Source organism: Lemur catta, chromosome 14, assembly GCF_020740605.2.
Source record: "Lemur catta isolate mLemCat1 chromosome 14, mLemCat1.pri, whole genome shotgun sequence".
Lineage (NCBI taxonomy): Eukaryota > Metazoa > Chordata > Mammalia > Primates > Lemuridae > Lemur > Lemur catta.
In genome coordinates this window covers 8,946,631-8,963,688 of record NC_059141.1, presented here as the reverse complement: position 1 = coordinate 8,963,688, position 17,058 = coordinate 8,946,631, and the positions used below count along the sequence as shown (strand labels likewise).

Sequence of the window (17,058 nt, the reverse complement as noted above, 5' to 3'; positions counted from 1 at the left end):
TTTTGCTCTGGGATTTCCTTTGGGAGCCTCATCAGGAAAGTGTTCCCACCTCATATTTTTTTTCTGGAGTTTTATTTCTGTCTAACCTTAGATTAAACCAACCGTGATTGTCTTATGATGTTTTCTCTAGTTCCATGTTGTTCTCCTATATCAGGGTTGACTTGGTGGGGTCATAACAGGGTTGTTCACTAGTTGGTGAGTCGCTTTCCTCTATTTGGGAGCCCGTGGCCCCGTCTGTACGTGGTGCTTAAAGAAGCAGAAAAGAGGGAGCCAGGCTGGTAGGCTTGATGTTTGCGTCTGGGGAAACAAGGACTTCTTCCACCTTGACCGTAACTGTGGACTTGGGTGAGCAGTGGCGCTCCAGTCGCTGCTCTGTAAGCCCTGAACGTGTGAGTCAGACCTCTGAAGCAGTGATGCCCATCCCTAGTGTCAGCGCCTATTGAGATGCTGTTAAAAAATATAGATTCCCAGACCTGCCACAGAAGCATATTTGAGGTAATCAGCATTTTAACAAGCCCCACGGCGACTTAGGTATGAGAGCCACCTGGGAACTTGTGGAAACTTTCACAGACTTACTGGAACTTCTGACTCAGGAGTGAGTGTTGCCTTTCCAGGTAGCCCCTGGGAAATTCTCTGCTGCTTCTGTCTCAGTTCTGAGCCTCCTCTCATGCATCTGCCTGTAGCACCTGTGCCATTTGCCTCTGGACACCCTCCATGGTGACGAGACTTGCTTATTTCACTTCTGAACAGTCCAAGTCATTCAGGGCCACTGCTGATAAGGAGGCTCATCAGACTAGTCACGATGCTTCATGGTCAGAAAGACACAGTGGCAAGCAAGGAGATGGGGTTTTTTTTGTGTGTCTCATAAACTGTCTCTGAAGATGGTTTCCAAAGAGGAGTCTCCCGAGATGATTTGAGCTCCGGCAGTCTGGTTGTAGTAAGTGTGTAGAGCATGTAAAATTATTTCAAAAGCTTTTGTTCATTTGGTTGAATTCTGTTTCTATAAAATAAAAGCATCCTTCATTCATGTCTTAGTCCCATCAGGAAGCTGCTCTCCGGGAAGCGGCATTTCATTAGAGCAGACATGAGGATTTCCAGAAGCGTCAACAGCATTTGGTTAATAGTTACCACGCCCACCCCCTCCCACCACTGACTGCTGGGCCAATTGTGGGTTTGTGAGATGCTCAGTTTCTTCCCATATTGATATCCTGAGAAGTTATCATCGTAAGGAAGTAACATAAATACCTTTTTCTTGGTTGCTGGAATGTTTAAAAACAGCTTGCTAATTATGGAAATCTGGAAAAAAGACTCAATATGGGAGGTAGAAAACCTAATCTCCAAAGCCTTCTGTGTTTCTCTGGGCCCATCACTTAGTCCTTGAGCCTGGAGGAGACAGTCACAGAGCCATCGTGAGGGTTTGAGAGGCTCCTGGACTTGATGGTACCTCGCACAATTCCTGTTCTTAGTGGGTTTTGTAGTGGGCGTTGGTTGCGTCGTCTAAATCCCACCAGCTTCATTCATTCCGTGTGTGTTGAGTCTCTGTGCGGAGGAAAGGGGCTGGGGGCGGGGAAGAGACTTTGTGCAAAATGACTAACCTCTGCTTTGCAGAAGAAATAAATATTCAACAAAAGAACACCAAAAGGAAATGAACTGATTGACTTTAAGTAAGTCTCACATGCATGCGTGTTGCCAGAGAGATGGGAACCGGAGGCCAAAGGTTCTTTCACCCTTCCGCAGAGGAGAGGGTGAGGGGAGTTCCTGGCAAAGATGATTCATCCTAATTATAGACCATTCTTCTCCATTTAAAAAGCCACCACTTTAAACATGGCTCCCAGCAATTACAAATCAATTATAACCTACAATCAGACCTTCAATTTGTAAAGTCTGTGTAGTCTCTGAGTATAGATAGGATTCATCCTTTTTCCTTTTGAGGTCAGGATTTCGGTAAGAGCACGCAGCTAGTGAGTCTAAATGGAGCCAACTGCAACTAATTATCAATCAGCCCTTCTGCGAGCAAACCGATGTCCTCATAAGGGATTGTTTGTTATTTCTTCCAGGCAATTTCTTTCCTCACACCCCTGGCTGTTATTTGTGTGGTGAAAATTATCCGGCGAACTGACAAGACTGAAATTAAGGAAGCCTTCTTAGGTAGAGTATTCACAGTTCCTGCTTTAGGGAATGGGGCTGAACTGAATGAGCTCATCACATTAAAAAAAATCTCAGTTGCACCCACTGTGTTTTTCTCTTGGTCAAATTAAGCTTGGGAGAAACAAGACAGGATAAACTTTAAGCTGGAGGGAGAGCCAATGTGCAGTCCTAAGTGAGGAATCTTCAGCGGCTGCCTGTTGTCGCTGTCCATTGTGCTGAATGTCAATTCTGTCGTATCACATCAGAGAGCTGTGCTGTGCAGGGACAGACGCAGGGTAGCTCTTGGCGGTGGAGCAGAGCAAATTCCTCACCACCGACTGTCCAAATCTCACACTTTTGGCTGATCAGCCCACATCATGGGCAATACAGAAATCAACCACAGGACTCCTTGACCAAATACCATTGACTACAGGCAAAACCCATGTATAAAATAAAATAGAAATTGGAAAACACTCCATAACTCATCTTCAATTTGAGAACATTTTGGCAGTTAAGCAACTGTTACTATGTGAAGAGTGCTTCAATCTTTGTCACTGATTGTAATGCCACTGTTATAAATTCTCCCCAGGCTGAGCCATGCCTGCATGTGACAAGATTTTGACATTTTAGGATTAAATCTGTTTTTCTGGTCTGCATATTAATCAAATGCTGAGTAAATGACGGTATTAAGGGATAGTCAAAACCATTTGACTTGTTTAGCAACCAAAATAAATTCACTGGTAGGCAAGTTTTCAGCTTTATGATCATATGGAAAACTGAATTAGGTTGATTTTTTGACACCTCATGTAAAAGTCACCCAGATCCTTGCCCCAAATTTTATTTTTGGTGCATTGTATGGACTTACCATTCACGGAGGTTCTGGGAAAATGAGAGTCCTCACTTAAAGGTCTGTTTGTTAATGATTAGGCTTTGAGGAAATGACGGTGTAGCAAGGGTCCTCTGTTTTCGTGGTGAGGGCGTGAGCGTGAGAGTCGCCTGCAGGGAGTATAGGATGTTCTGAAACAGCACAGGGAGTGTTCCTTACAAAATCAGGCATCAGCTAAGCCCTGTCTAGTTGAAAACAACAGAATTCCTCACAGGTTAGCTCAAATAAATCAGGGGTTTAATTATAGGGCAACACTAAGCAATTTCACTGCATCTACGAATAGGGAAAAGAAGTCCAGAGGTGCCTCACAGGGGCTGGAACTGGGCCATCGGAAGTGGAGACTCCCTCTTGATGCATAGCCTCTGCCTATAACATGCCTTCCCTCTTCCCACACTCTCGGCCTCATTCTCCTGCCTGGACTTTGCTTCTGCGGCCCCGTATCTCTGGTCTTATGAGGCTCAGGCTTGCGGGGCTGGTTACTTCTGCCTCGGATCTGTCTGTTCAGCTTTGTTGCCCACCACCAAGCATCACTGTGTTTCTCGGTCAGGCTTCCTAGACAGAAAGTCTGACCCAGCTTGTTTCTCCAGCCTGGACACAGAAGTCGTGAGTCCCTGCCCAGCCCCCACTCAGATCCCCACCTCCGGTCAGGTGTGTAGCCCTGGCTGCTCATCTGTGGTTTGGGGTTTTGCTCACACGTTCTGCTCTCCTCCGCTGAGGTGGGGAAAGATCAGTTTCTCCAAGCAGGGCATGGATGTCCTTGCACAGGTGGCTAGAGCAGCCCGGCAGTGTTTGGATGGATAGCACTGTGGTCCCCAAAATGTCCTGTTGGGAGCCCCGGAAACCCCTCTGCCTCACTCTTTATTTCGTGGCTCCCCTGGCCCGGAGTCCCAAGATAAGTGGCCGTGGGTAAGAACTGTCTTTCGTGGTGACGACTGTAATTGACGGCTGGCTTTGGAGCCAGGCTGTTGTCATGGCAGTAAGCGGCTCATGGTTACGTCCTCTGGACTTTTCATTCCCAGCTAAATCTCCCTTAGGGTGATATTTCAAAATTGAACATCATACTCTGTCTCCTATATGTTAACAGAGAAGGCAGAATTATTGGATGTTCTGTTTGCCTAAATAAATGAGAGCCTGCCCTATAAAAATGATGAAGAGCCTCCCCTGTGTAGAAAGCTTTAAAAAAAAAAAATCACTGCTTTTAGGAAGCCTTGGAAGTAGGCGGCGGGGAAGTGATCTTTAAAAACCAAAGACAGAAAACTAGGTATAGATTCTGCAAAGTTGTCTGGAATTCAGGACTTTTCCCAGCGAGGAGGGTTTCGTGCTCAGGTCCCTTCTTCATGCAGGTGTTTTCAGCAGACTTTGACCCAGGTCCAAACCTGCCCCCCAAGTGCCCCCTTTATGTGCATGTGCACGGTGGCCACGTTTGTGCGTCTGGTGTTGGGGGAGAGGAGCGAGGTTTGCCCCACGCAGCATCAGGCTTTTAGGAACTCAGGCTGCAGAGCAATCAGGTCTGCATACTAGAGAACGCTATTATAAAAGTCCTGCAGGATTGAAGTTCCGACAATAACAAAAGCAACAACAAAAGCCCTCTAATCCTCGGGAATACTTACAACCAGTAGTGCCCTCAAAACTGGCTGCTTGCAAGCCAGCTCACAGGACACGTTGCTTTGAATTTCTTTATCAAACACGGTCTTGTCTGTCTTTCTGACTCTTCTCTCAAACCCACAGTGCTGTAGGATGCTGTGAAATCAGCCCATATGAGCCAGCCCCCTGGGTTATTGTTAATCAACAAGTGCTCCCCATGGGGCCACTCCTTTTCCCACTTGTCCAGCCTTTCAAGGGTCTGGTCCCTGCACAGCCTTCTCTCTGGCATCAGGGACAAGCTCTGGCGTTGGTTGGTTGTGCTATTCAGATGAAAATATTAATCAGTTCAGTGTACCTCCAGAATGCTGAAATGACGTCCCTGTTGAATATCATCACCAGTTGCCATCCTGCCCTATTTCCTTAGGCATTTGGATCAGAGAGGGAAGTTGCCAGCTGTTGGTGGTTACATCACGTCCACACATTTTCTAGCTCAGCTACCTCAGACTTTTGGAAGAACTGCTCTGTGCTATGATAAGCACACTCAGGGGTTGGGGAAGTGATCGATGTAGCTGTGTATGAAGTTCACCAAGATTTATGTGGGGCGAGGGGGAATCAGCTAGTGTTGCTTATTCCCAGAGAGGCCGTGCTAGGACCAGGGTGAGGATGAGCCTGCCGGGCCCACCCTAACGCAGAGAAGACCACAGTCATCCAGGGGCTCTCGCAGCCTGGTAATTGTCATGCGAAGACAGCCCAGGGAGTTTTCTCTCCTCTCTGCAACAGAGGCCTCCCAATAGTGCTGGGAGCTTGCCAGAGAGAAGGGAGGAAGGAAGGCTTTGTGTGTGCACAACACAGTCAGTGGATCTTTCCGAGTCCCCCCACATGCAGTTCCAATTTATGCAGCACCGTTGCGTGCCCAGTGCTTCGATGGCGGTGCCAAGGGGCTGACTCCTGCTCTGCCCTCCAGCTCTGCAGACCAGCCCTGCTTCACTGCCACACTCAGAGGTGGCCAGTTGTTTCCCATCCCAAGCTTAGGTGATTTGTTTCCCTGTGATACAGGCGTTCATTTCAACGTGTCCCTCTTATTCTCTCTGCTTCTGATGACTTGTTAGAAGCAGGTGGGTTTTGTCCCCATCTCTGTGGCCTGTGACCTTAGTGACTGTGTTGGTCACCCTGCAGTACCTTCCCCTTGTAGAACAACACATTCGTCTCCCCTCATGGGCCATGAATTGCTCTAGGCAGTTCCTTCCCCAAAATGCCCCTCCACTGCTATCTTCTTACATAAATCTCAGCTAGTATTGAACTGTTAATATTTGCCAAAGGGAAATGGTCGCTCCCACGCTTTATTATTCAACAAAGCAGTGGAATGGGGCATCGATAGGTTTTTATTGCTTCTGCAAGGCATTTGACCTTCCATCACATTGACGGTGGTGACTGTGCCTTTTGTGCAGTCTTGATAAACCACAGGAGAGAGGTGCAAGCTTTTTGCAGGGAGAGCTGTGTGACTCATGTCACCTGCACCCTTTGTTCAATTTGTACTGCATCCAGCAAAGTCTTTCCAAGCTGCTTGGAGAAAGTCCCTGTGCTGTATATTTTCAAATAATATTAATATATTCCAGAAGTTCTTGTTGTTTTAAATGGCAAAAAGCACCACCTGGGCAAACCTTCTCAAAACCCGGGGAGGCTTTGGGACTCTTCACCTTCTCAGAAGCAGTGATTTGTTTACTGACACATGGATACCGTGGGAGGGCGGTGGGTCAGTAATGAGATAATCGCCCAGTGGGAATGTCCTAGTCTGCAGTAGGATTCCAGCAGCTCCTCTGATTAGAATTATGTCTGAAATGGTTGCCAGGAGGAAATAAAAAAGTTATGTTTCTTGCTACTAATAAAAGAAATCCTACATGCCGTAGTACTAAATCTTTTCATATCAGACCAGAAAATGATAGATGGATTCCTGTGATGGTAAAAATTTCAGTCAAGGAGGAGAGAGAAATTTCATGTCATGGGGGCTTGGAATTTTATGGGTCATTCTCCAAAGTCCTGTCCTAATTATATTTTGATCTAACAACCCAAACTTATCTCTGTTTTTAAAGTATCGGTTCCTATTTCTATGGCCATTAATTAAATAATATTATAATGTAACGATGATGATGATGATTTTGATTTGAGAGCCAGCTGGTTACTTTTCTGTCTATTGGTTTTGTTTTGTAGCGGTGTCCTTGGCTCTTGCTTTGAATGGAGTCTGCACAAACACTATTAAATTAATAGTGGGAAGGTAAGTTCCAAAAGGAAAAAAATGGAGATTTGGACTGTCAAGGTCATCTATTTAGGAACTTTGGCCAGAGGACACTGGATGGGACAGATTTGAGCTCGTCTGGTTTTTTCCTTAAATTGTTCTTCTGGGCTGCCTGTCCTTAGCACAGATCTTTCCTCTCCTTTGAATTATGAACTCACTGCTTTGGAAGCAGGGGGTCAGTAGTAAGGGACTATCCACTGACTGTACTTCCCTGTGGGCCAGGGTTCACTGCTGCCACCCCAGGGCCTCACCAGACACACTCACTTGTGGGTTTTGGCCTCTAATGAATACGCAAGATTACTTATGTGTTGTTCTCTTTGGGAGGAGACACGTGTGTTGGTGTTTGAGCCTTGCCGTGTGGCACATTTCCCTTACCGCCCCTGAGATCATTTCTGTTCCCCATGTATCTCTCCTTCTCTGACTGCTCTGGTGGAGAGCTCGTCTCTGCAGAGATTAGCAGTCCAGAGACCTGAATTTAAGCCCAGACTTTGACTCTCAAGGCCAAGCTGTTGGCCTTGGACAGATTAGATCCCCTCTCAGATCCTCAGCATTAATTTTATCTACCTGGTGCAGGGTGCTGGCCAGGTGCCCAAGGGAAGGGAGGATGGATGAAACTCAGGCAGTGCGTGACCTGGTGCTGCCATGTTCCTCCAACTCTATGTGCTTAGAATGGCCGTGGGGCCCTGATAAAATGCTGATTCTCAGGCCTTGCCCCTCTAAAGTTCTGGTTCAGCAGGTGGACAGACTACCAAGTGGAGAAACGCTGGCCGACTGTGCACCGGCAGCTCTGACAGGTTATTTAGGCCCTACCTAGATCCCAGAGTCGGGGGACCAGCGAGTCAGTGTATGCGAACTGTGACCTGGGGTGCCCAGAAAGCGGGCACTGTGTTGACAGCATTAGCAAAGCCTCGCCCGTGGTAGGTGTTCAGTGAATATTAGCTGAATTGATAGGAAGTGATCAATTGTCACCCCCTGCATGGGGGTCCTCACCTGAGTGAGGCAGTGAAGTATAGACTGAAGTGTGTGGGCGCGTTCAGAGCTCGTCTTTGCCACTTACTGGTTATTTGTGACCTTGGACAGCAGTGTGACTTTCCCAAGCCTTGCTTTTGGCACCTGTAAAATGAAAACAGCCCCAGGCCCTGCCACAGGGTTCTCATGAGAACTACACTGTACGATCAATGTGTGGTGCTCGGCTCTGTGTCTGGAATCCAGCAAATACTCAGTCCCTGGTACTCGTGATCACTGGCGGGGGTGGCTCAGAGTCAGGCCCGCACCCTCCCCTCTTCCCTCTGGGTCTCCCTCCCCTGCCCTAGACCAGAGAAGCCAGCCTGGGGCACTGTCTGCATCCTAGAGCTGAGCTTTCACGTCCTCTCAGTGAGGCTAAGTGAGACCTGAGGAAGGGCCGGCGGCCACCCAAATTCAGGACACAGGGCCCTGAGGAGCCTGGAGTCTCGGATCCTGGAGGCAGCAGCGCCGTGCTTAGGCGCCTTCTGTAAGTCCTGTCACTTAATCCTCACGACCTCACCTTTGGGTAGGTATTTATTTCCCCGTTTCCCCAGCAACTGACGCTGGGGGAGGCTAAGTGACCTCCCCAAGGTCATAAAACCTGTAAGTGGCAAGTGGGACATCCAACTCTGATCTTTCTGACCCCAAAGCCTGAGCTCTCCCCCAAACCACCGTGTCTAGAGTGCTCCGTGGGGAGCTCCAGTGTTGACGCCAAGGGGCCGAGGGAGGCGCTGGGGGCACCGGGGTGTGGTGGGGGTCAGCATGGGGTCATTTGCGATGGCAGCATTTTATATTGAAAATGTCCATGGTGTCTTTTGTAGACCTCGCCCCGATTTCTTTTACCGCTGCTTTCCAGATGGAGTGATGAACTCGGAAATGCACTGCACAGGTGACCCCGATCTGGTGTCCGAGGGCCGCAAAAGCTTCCCCAGCATCCATTCCTCCTGTAAGTTCCTGGCTGGGATGCTCTTTAATTCCCCCGGCCATGTTTCCTGGTCTCTTTCTTTGGGAATTTAGGTGGCGAGAAAAGCATTGGTACGTGACTGTTAAACACAGTTCATTTTTTCTTCACTGTAGAGTGGTTGGGTTGGAAACAAGATACTCGACAGGAAGTAATAAGCCTGTGGACAAGGCTCTGGAGTTTATGAAACATTGTATGTGTTACTTTCATGCGCTCGGCAAAGCGTGACCTGTGACACTTTACCCCTTGGCAATATGATTTGGGAGCCTGACAGCAAAGGGTAATTTACCACATTCCCTGGCTCCTTCTGTCGTTCAGTTCACTGTTCTCTTCAGGTTATTTCTTCATCTAAGGTATTATGTGTGTATACAAATACACAGCACATATGTATACATACGTATAAATACATACATACACATGCACACCCCAATATGTAGTCTGACCCTAGATATGTGAGCTGGGCCCAGCTTAAGGCAAAGATGGACTAATATGGATCAGGAGCAGTGTGATGTGGAAAAGGACACAGATCTTCGAGGTTTGACAAATCCTAGCTCTGTGACTTCACCTCTCTCTGCTGGAGTCCCTGCTGTGTCACATGGGAAGAAGAATGTCTCCATTCTCAGTTGGAATGAGGACTAAAATACATGACGGTGAGCGCTCACATTTCTGGGGCACCAGCCATGCCAAAATGGTTAGGGACATCATCTAATTTAATCAGTCAGTATAGGGAGAGCACTTAGCATCGTGACTCGCAGTAAGGAGTAGTTACCATGTTACTGTTTATTGCCAGAGCTGAAGTTTCCAGAATACCCTGGCAGATGTCTTCATCCATTCCATCAACGTTTATTCAGTGCCTTAGGCACCAGGCGCTGTGCCAGCGTTGGGTTGCAAAGGTAATTAAGATGCGGTTCCTGCCCTGGGGAGTGACGGGTAGTGACAGACTGACTGGTGGTATTCAGATTGGTGATTCTTGGGGTAATTGGGGAACTGTGGCCACAGGTGCCCACTGGACACAGGTGCCCATAGGACAGGATCTTCTCATGATGCCAAGCTCATAATTTCCCACAGGTCTGATCATTATCTAACTTTGGCAAGCCTGTTATCTTAATCTTTTCTTTTTTTTCCTACATACTTACGACACACCCTAAAAATGGCTGGATCAAGAAATAACTGAATGCTCTTTCCTGTGGAGTGGTTTTTGGATATTTTCTTCAGAGCCACAGGAGATTAGGGCCTGTCAACAAGATGCTGGGGTACAGGCCCTCTACATGTATTGCTGTCAGCCCGCACAACAACTGCCAGGGCGGAGTTTGTCCCTGTTTTGTATATAAGGGTGCTGAGGCTCAGAAAGGCTTAGTGACTTGTCCAAGGACACCACAATAGTGTCTCGGGTCTTTTAATAATCAAATACTGTGAAGTGTTCACAGTCCATGTTAATTTAAATAAACAACTAATTTTCTCCTCTAGATTGTTGGAGACTGTAGTGGGTTGAGTAGTGGCTCCAAGAAAGATATGTTCAAGTCCTGGTCCCCGGAACCGGTGAATGTGACCTTATTTAGAAAAAGGGTCTTGGTTAATAATACTGCATTGTATACTGGAAATTTGCTAAGGTAATGGATTCCAGGTACTCTCACTAAACAAACAATCAAAAAATTAAAATTAAAAAGGTAACTATGTGAGAAGATGGATATGTTAACTTGCTTGACTGCAGTAATCATTTCACATACATATATGCATGTATATTTTTATTAAAAAATAATGAACACTGTTTTACATGCCAGAAAAGGAAATAAAAAGGATCTCTACAGATGTAATTAAGTTAAGATCTTAAGATGAGATCATCCTGGATTTAGGGTGGCCCTGAACCCAATGACAGACGTCCTTTTAAAAAAAAGTCTCGAGGTTCATCTAGGCCTCACTCATTCCTGCCACTTAAGGCAGAACATCCATTTGGAATTGCTTCCTTCCCAAATTTGATTTTTCTCTTTGAAGTCACATTTTAAATGAGCATTTGTTTTGGAAGAGTTGTAGGTACCAGCTGGAGAAATTTCTGCTGTGTCAAGTTATTGTCTTCTTATTGTCAGGGAGTCCCTTGCTGGCATTAGTCAGAGGGACCTGGAATAGTATTCACCTGGGGTCAGCTCCCATCTGCTCTTCATGTCTCCTTGTAGGGTCACTCGAGTTCTGTCTGTTAGTTTGCTTGTTTTTCCCTTCCTCCCTCCCTCCCTTCCTTCCATTCTTCCTTCCGTTTCTCCCTCCCTCCATGTTCTGTCCTCCCAAAAACTTAGTGCTCAGTTTTAAGGGTCTTCAAGAATTAAAAGGACAGAGAAGTGAAACCCTATAGAAAAACCTTAGTCCTGGTTGAGGACTATAGCACAATTTAGTATCTACTTTTGCATTTGGACTTGGGAAAGAAATAGTTCTCATGTGAGTACCTTAAGTTGGCAGACCGCTGGACCTCAGAGATTAGAGGCCAGGCCCCACAAAAATGTTTATTTTGGATGCACATCGTCCCTTTCAATCACAAGGAAGCATTTTCTGACAGGGCTGATGTCTGATCTGTGCTAGACAAGCTTTTTGGCAGAGGCTATTCCATTCTTTGCTTAAGAGGCTACTTAAAATGTTACACATTTTTATTACTTGGCAGACACAATCCTCCGCAGCCTCTAGGCTTTGATAGTGGTATTTTCCTCTGTTCTCTTCCCCTTTTTTTAATGACATTTTAATGACAGGTCAGTGATTGGCTTGAAGGGAGCTGCCATAACAACTTAGAAAAACCACCAGTGCTGGTTTCTGGGTTTCTTCGTAGCTGAGAGGAAGCCTAGTGGTTGGTGTGACTCTGCTCCTCAAAGAGGGTGACCTCAGTGAACTCTCATTTTGATGCAAACACTCTTTTCTTCCTTACAAAACATAAATTTCATAGGCTTGACTTGGGCGGAGGAGTTCTGGGCCAAGGGATCTTCTAACCCTAGTTCTCTTGCTGGGTGGATGTGGGTTTTGCTTCTGCTCTGTTTGCAGATAATTGGCAACTGGAATGTCGCCCATGTCCTGATATCGCCCTGTAGAACAGTTGCTTTTCTTTAAACTTAAGAACAAACATTGATTTGTTTTGGAAACAAAGGATCTTGTTCTTAATCTACTATAAGCAGCCAAACAACACTTGTCAGAAGTGCTCAGGTGGACACTATCAGCAAACAGCAGATCCCTGTGGCAACGTTCTTATGGGACATGCTCTGGAAGGCGGCCTAAACCACCCTTGATTGGAAAAGCAGAGACCACAATTTCCAAGGGCAAGTGGTTTCATCAGATCTGAGGGAAGCTTAAGATTTAAAGTAAAGGTGGTGTGCCCTGCCAGGGTGCGGGATTCTGAAAAGAGAATGGTCCCTCATAGCACAATCTTGATTTAACTTCCAGAGAGAGGATAATTTAAGAGAGAAAAGTATAAAAAAACACATTATTAGTGCCGAGTCAAGTGATTAACTTCTTTCCTGTAAAAATGGTGGGAATGAGGCAACACTGTCGTCCAGGTGTCAGCAGAGGACAGCATGCGGCCAGAGCCAGGGCTGCTGTTTTTTGTAAGTATAGAGGGTTTTATTGAACACAGAGATGCCCGTTCATTTCCGTGTTGTCTGTGGCTGCTTTCACTTCACAACAGCAGAGCTGAGTAGTTGCAAAAGAGACATGTGGCCCTCAAAACTGAAAATATTTATTATCTGGTCCTTTATGGTGAAAGTGCACCAACACTGTAGTTGCCCAGGCTCTGAACAAATAGTGTTAAAAAGGTTTGCTAAAGCAAGACCAATGCACTCAAATTGTGCACATGGATGTTTCATTTTTACACAACTGTATTACAGTATGTAATACAGGGGCAATTGTTGCTTGTGGGATATGTTTTTTACACGGCAGAGAAGGTCTGGAAGGTATATGTGGCTGAAGAAGATTCAGTAGACACTTCTTGAGCCTTTTCTGTTTCCTTGGTACTGGGCTCAGCCCTTGGAGAGGGTACAAGAATGATCAGACGTGGCCCACGTCCTCTTCCAGGGTGAGGGCAAACGCTGACGGCCTCTGGGATTGAGGAGCTGAGAATTCCCACCAGGGCAACAGAGAAAGCCTCCAGGGAGGAAAAGCACTTTCAATTATAGTTTCCTAAGAAAGGGTGCATATGAGTTACATGTTTTGAGATTTTTATGTTTGAAAATATCTTAATTCTTTTCTTTAGCTGTGTGCAGAATTCGAGGTTGAAATTATTTCCATGTAGGGTTGCAGCTTGCAGCGTGCTTGGGAGACATCTGAGGGTGTTCCTTGCCTCTGTTTTGTTTTTTTCTTTCTCTGGAAGCTGTTAGGGTCTCTTCTCTATCTCTGGTCATCTACAGTGTCACAGTGATGTGCTTTGCAGGGATCCCTTTTATTGTATTTATTATTCTGGGCACTTTGAGGGTCCTGTTGATCTGGAACTTCATGTTCCTCCACCTCTGTATTCCCCGCTTCCTCTCTCGGGAGCCATATTAGGCAAATGTTCAGTCTCTTAGACTGATCTTATCTTTTTAAAAAAACCTTTTCTTTCCAATTGTCATGCCTTTGTCTTTTGTTCATCTTGCAGGGAGATTTCAAAAATTTTATCTACTAACCTTTCTACAAAATTTTCACTATGATTTTTATATTTTTAATTTTTCAGAGCTGAGTTCCTTCTTGATTTTAAAAAGAATTTTTTTAATTGTTTTTTTTTTTTCATGGATACAATCTCTCTTACCTCTCTTTGTTTGCATGTTTCATCAGCTCCCTGCCTTCTCTTTCTTTGTATGTTTTTGTATCCAGCTTTCCTTGCATATCTGGTATTTCTTGCTGTTTGTTCTTATTTAAGGTTGAATCATAAAGCTAACTGGGCAGGGCTCGTTAATCGGGCTTCACTGAAGGGTGATTGGAACGAGCTGGGTTTTCACTGGGTGACCGTGAGTGTTAGCATCTGGCCTTTGCTTAGAAGCTGTTGGATTCCCCAGAAGAGGCTGTTTACGCTCCTGCCTGGTGTAAGTGAACCTGGCCTTCCGGGAGCTAAGCAGAAGGACGGAGGCGCTCACAGGTCACTTCTCAGCAGTTCACTTAATCTCCATATTCTCAGTCTGCCTGTTCAGCCATGCCCGCTACTTGCCTGTTTTTCCCCAAGCCCAGAGCCTCAGATGGTTAAAGCTTCTGTCCTAAGAGTCAGGGGGTTGGTTTTCTGGTTTTGCAGGATGGGATAGGGACCTGGAGAGTTTAGAGTCTCTTTATAGGGACTTTCCACCTACTTCTCTGTTTCCAGCCTCACATCTCACCCCTGCCTTCTGCAGCACCTGGGGCTCCGATTCCAAAGCTTTGCAGGGCCCTGCCTGGTGAACGGCTGTTTCTCACCAGCACCTTTTTCTGCAGTAGATTTGATGGGTCTTCGGCTCTGCGAGTCAGTATCTCCACTGCCACCTGCTTCCCGTCTTCGTAGAGTGCGGTCTGGAGTGGAGGTGCTTCTGGATGGAGTTTGCGTTCTGGTTTGTGTTAGGGTTCTCTGGAGAACCCGTAGGGCATCTCCAGCCTCCTCCCTCCCTCCCTCGCTTCCATTGGCTCATGAGATTGTGGCAGCTGGCTAATCTGGAATCTGTAGGGCAGGCTAGAAATTCAGGTAAGCATTAATGTTACAGTCTTGAGCCTGAAATATGCAGGGCAGACCAGCAGGCTGGAAACTCGGGCAGGGTTTATATGCTGCAGTCCTGAGGTAGAATTCCTTCTGATCTGGGAAGCCTCAGTCCCTACTCTTAAGGCCTTCAGGTATTGGGCTGAGGCCCACTCACATTATGGAGGGTAATCTGCTTACTTCAAGTCAACTGATTATAAATCTACATCACTTCTAAAAATACTTTCACAGCAGCATCTAGACTTGTGTTTGACCAAACAACTGGCCACCATAAACTAGCCAAGTTGACCAGCCAAACCAAAGTTAGCCTTCACACTGTTGATCCTTCTTCCCCCTGCCATTTTAAGGTCAGAAATACCATCATAATGCTCTAACACCTTCGTGGTAGAGGAACCATTTGATAGAAAGGTTCTTGTTTAGCCTCGGTGTTTTTACTAATGATGACAGAGGTCTTGAGAATGGAGTATACACACCAAAGGGTCTTTGCAGGCAAGTTCGTAGGAGTTTTCTTTTGGGAAGGAATCTAAGTAGGTTTTAACTATGAATTGAGAAATTATCACAAGATCTCATCTATGCCAGGTTTAACTCCACCAAGCATGAATATTCAGTATTATAAACCAGCTGGTTCTTAGAGTGTTCAGGCAGACTTTTGCATAAAGAAAGGGGAAACAGGGGAGCAGAGGAAATTGCAAGGTTTGTTTGTTTTGCATCGTTTAATGAAATGAAATTGCTATCAAGGGGTTTTGCTGGTAGATGGGAGGCTTGAAAAATGCCACTTCTTCCTTTAAGAATTGTATAAAATGGCATGGGCTACTTAGGTCATTGGTTCCACCAGGACAAATTAGTGGTCATTTGTCTGAGGTCAGCCCAACTTGTGTGGTTTTTCTTACAACTTAAAAAAATGAAAGCTTTCAGGTTTGCTATCATGTCAAGAGACATAGGTGAACTTGGCAAGAGGGCTTTGTAGTTTTTCCCCTAAATTTTTATAATACTACATTCCAAGCTTCCAAGGCAGTTGGAGAGGTTCTGAGAAGCAGCTGCACTTATTTCGTCAAATCTTCCTCATCCACATGAAGACTCCTCTGAACGCTGGAAGGCTTGCTTTGGGCATCCCAAGCCCCTGCAGGGGGTGATTGCTTAAAGCTGAATCACATGTCTTTATGGGGGGTGTTTCTCAGCCTGTTTTGTTTTGTTTTGTTTTGTTTTTTAATCGCTACCTGCCATAGAGCCTTTTAAGACTTTTTTTTCCTAATTCCCACTATGAAATTTTAATGCCACAGATATATATCCGTTTATATACTTGAAAATAAAAGCTTCTAGGTTCACAATTATCTCAAGAGACATCAGCAAACTTGGCAAAAGCCCCTCATAGTTTTTTTCCTAGCAATGGTTTTTTCCAAATGTTTATAATATCTAAGATTTTTTCCTCTCCCAAGAACTAGTTGTTCATCCCCTTAGGGGTGATGTGAGAATGCATGTTCTAGGGCAGTGGTTCTCAGCTGGGCAGTTTTGCCTCCCAGGGGACATTTAGCAATTGTCTGGAGACATTTTTGGTTGTCACAAGTGTGTGTGTCTGTGTGTGGAGAGGAGGTAATGCCACTGGCATCTGGTACACAGAGGCCAGGGGTGTCACTGAACACCCTGCCGGGCACAGGACAGCCCCCCCACGACAAAGAATCATCCAGCACCAAATGTCAATAGTGTCCTGGCTGAGAAAGCCTGTTCTAGGGTAATTAGGCAAATATATGGAAGAAATCGATCCCTCATGTTAAATTTATCCACTCTCCCAAGTTGCTTGTCTGAATAAATAGAATATTTTTAGGAAGGGATACTGTTTAATTAATTGAAAATATTCTTCCTCAAAGAATTGGCTTACTAGTTAATTTCTAAGAAAAATAGATCAGAGTCAGAGTAAAGGTTGTAATTAAAGCCCAGTGCCCCTCCCTCTCTTCCTTCCTTCCTTCCAACTTTTTATCATAAAAATTTCAACATATAAAAGAAAACAAGAGCTAGTGAATCCTGATTCCTCCAGATACAGCATTCTTCCCTTCCCATATCCTATTGTTGTCTACACATTTCTCACCACCATCCAATGGTGGTGATGATTTTTAAAATTACTTTAGCATTTTAAGGTAAAATTTACATTGAAATGCATAAACCCTCGCCATTCAGTTCTGCAAAAATGCACATACTGTGCAACTCATATTCCTGTCCCAGCGCAGGACGCTCCACACACAGAAAGCTGCCTCAGGTCCATTTCCAGCCAATCTTCATCCCCACGAGGCAGCTACTGTTCAGGGATTTGTTTTTTCTTTTTATCTTTCTTTTTTTTTTTTAACTTTAGATAGTTTTGCCTATTCTAGAACTTTATATAAATGGTGTCACATTGTATGTGCTCTTTTGTGTCTGGCAGTGTTTGCTCAGTGTGGTGTCTTGAGATCCATCCATGTTGTTATGCGTCTGGGTGATTTTTCCTTCTTACTGCTGAAATGTGCCTCAGTGTAATGAGTATCATGCAGATTGTTTATCCGTTCTACGCTGGC

At 45.5% G+C, this 17,058-nt stretch overlaps 1 protein-coding gene across 1 annotated transcript in view; it reads left to right on the top strand.

The window, feature by feature from the left end:
- Window positions 1-17,058, top strand: part of PLPP4 (phospholipid phosphatase 4) — a 100,129-nt gene that overhangs the window by 36,074 nt on the left and 46,997 nt on the right. The window contains exons 3-5 of the mRNA XM_045567776.1: window positions 2,058-2,148; window positions 6,806-6,869; window positions 8,717-8,841. Of these exons, the coding sequence (XP_045423732.1) occupies window positions 2,058-2,148; window positions 6,806-6,869; window positions 8,717-8,841 (280 nt within the window). The remainder of the gene's footprint in view (window positions 1-2,057; window positions 2,149-6,805; window positions 6,870-8,716; window positions 8,842-17,058) is intronic.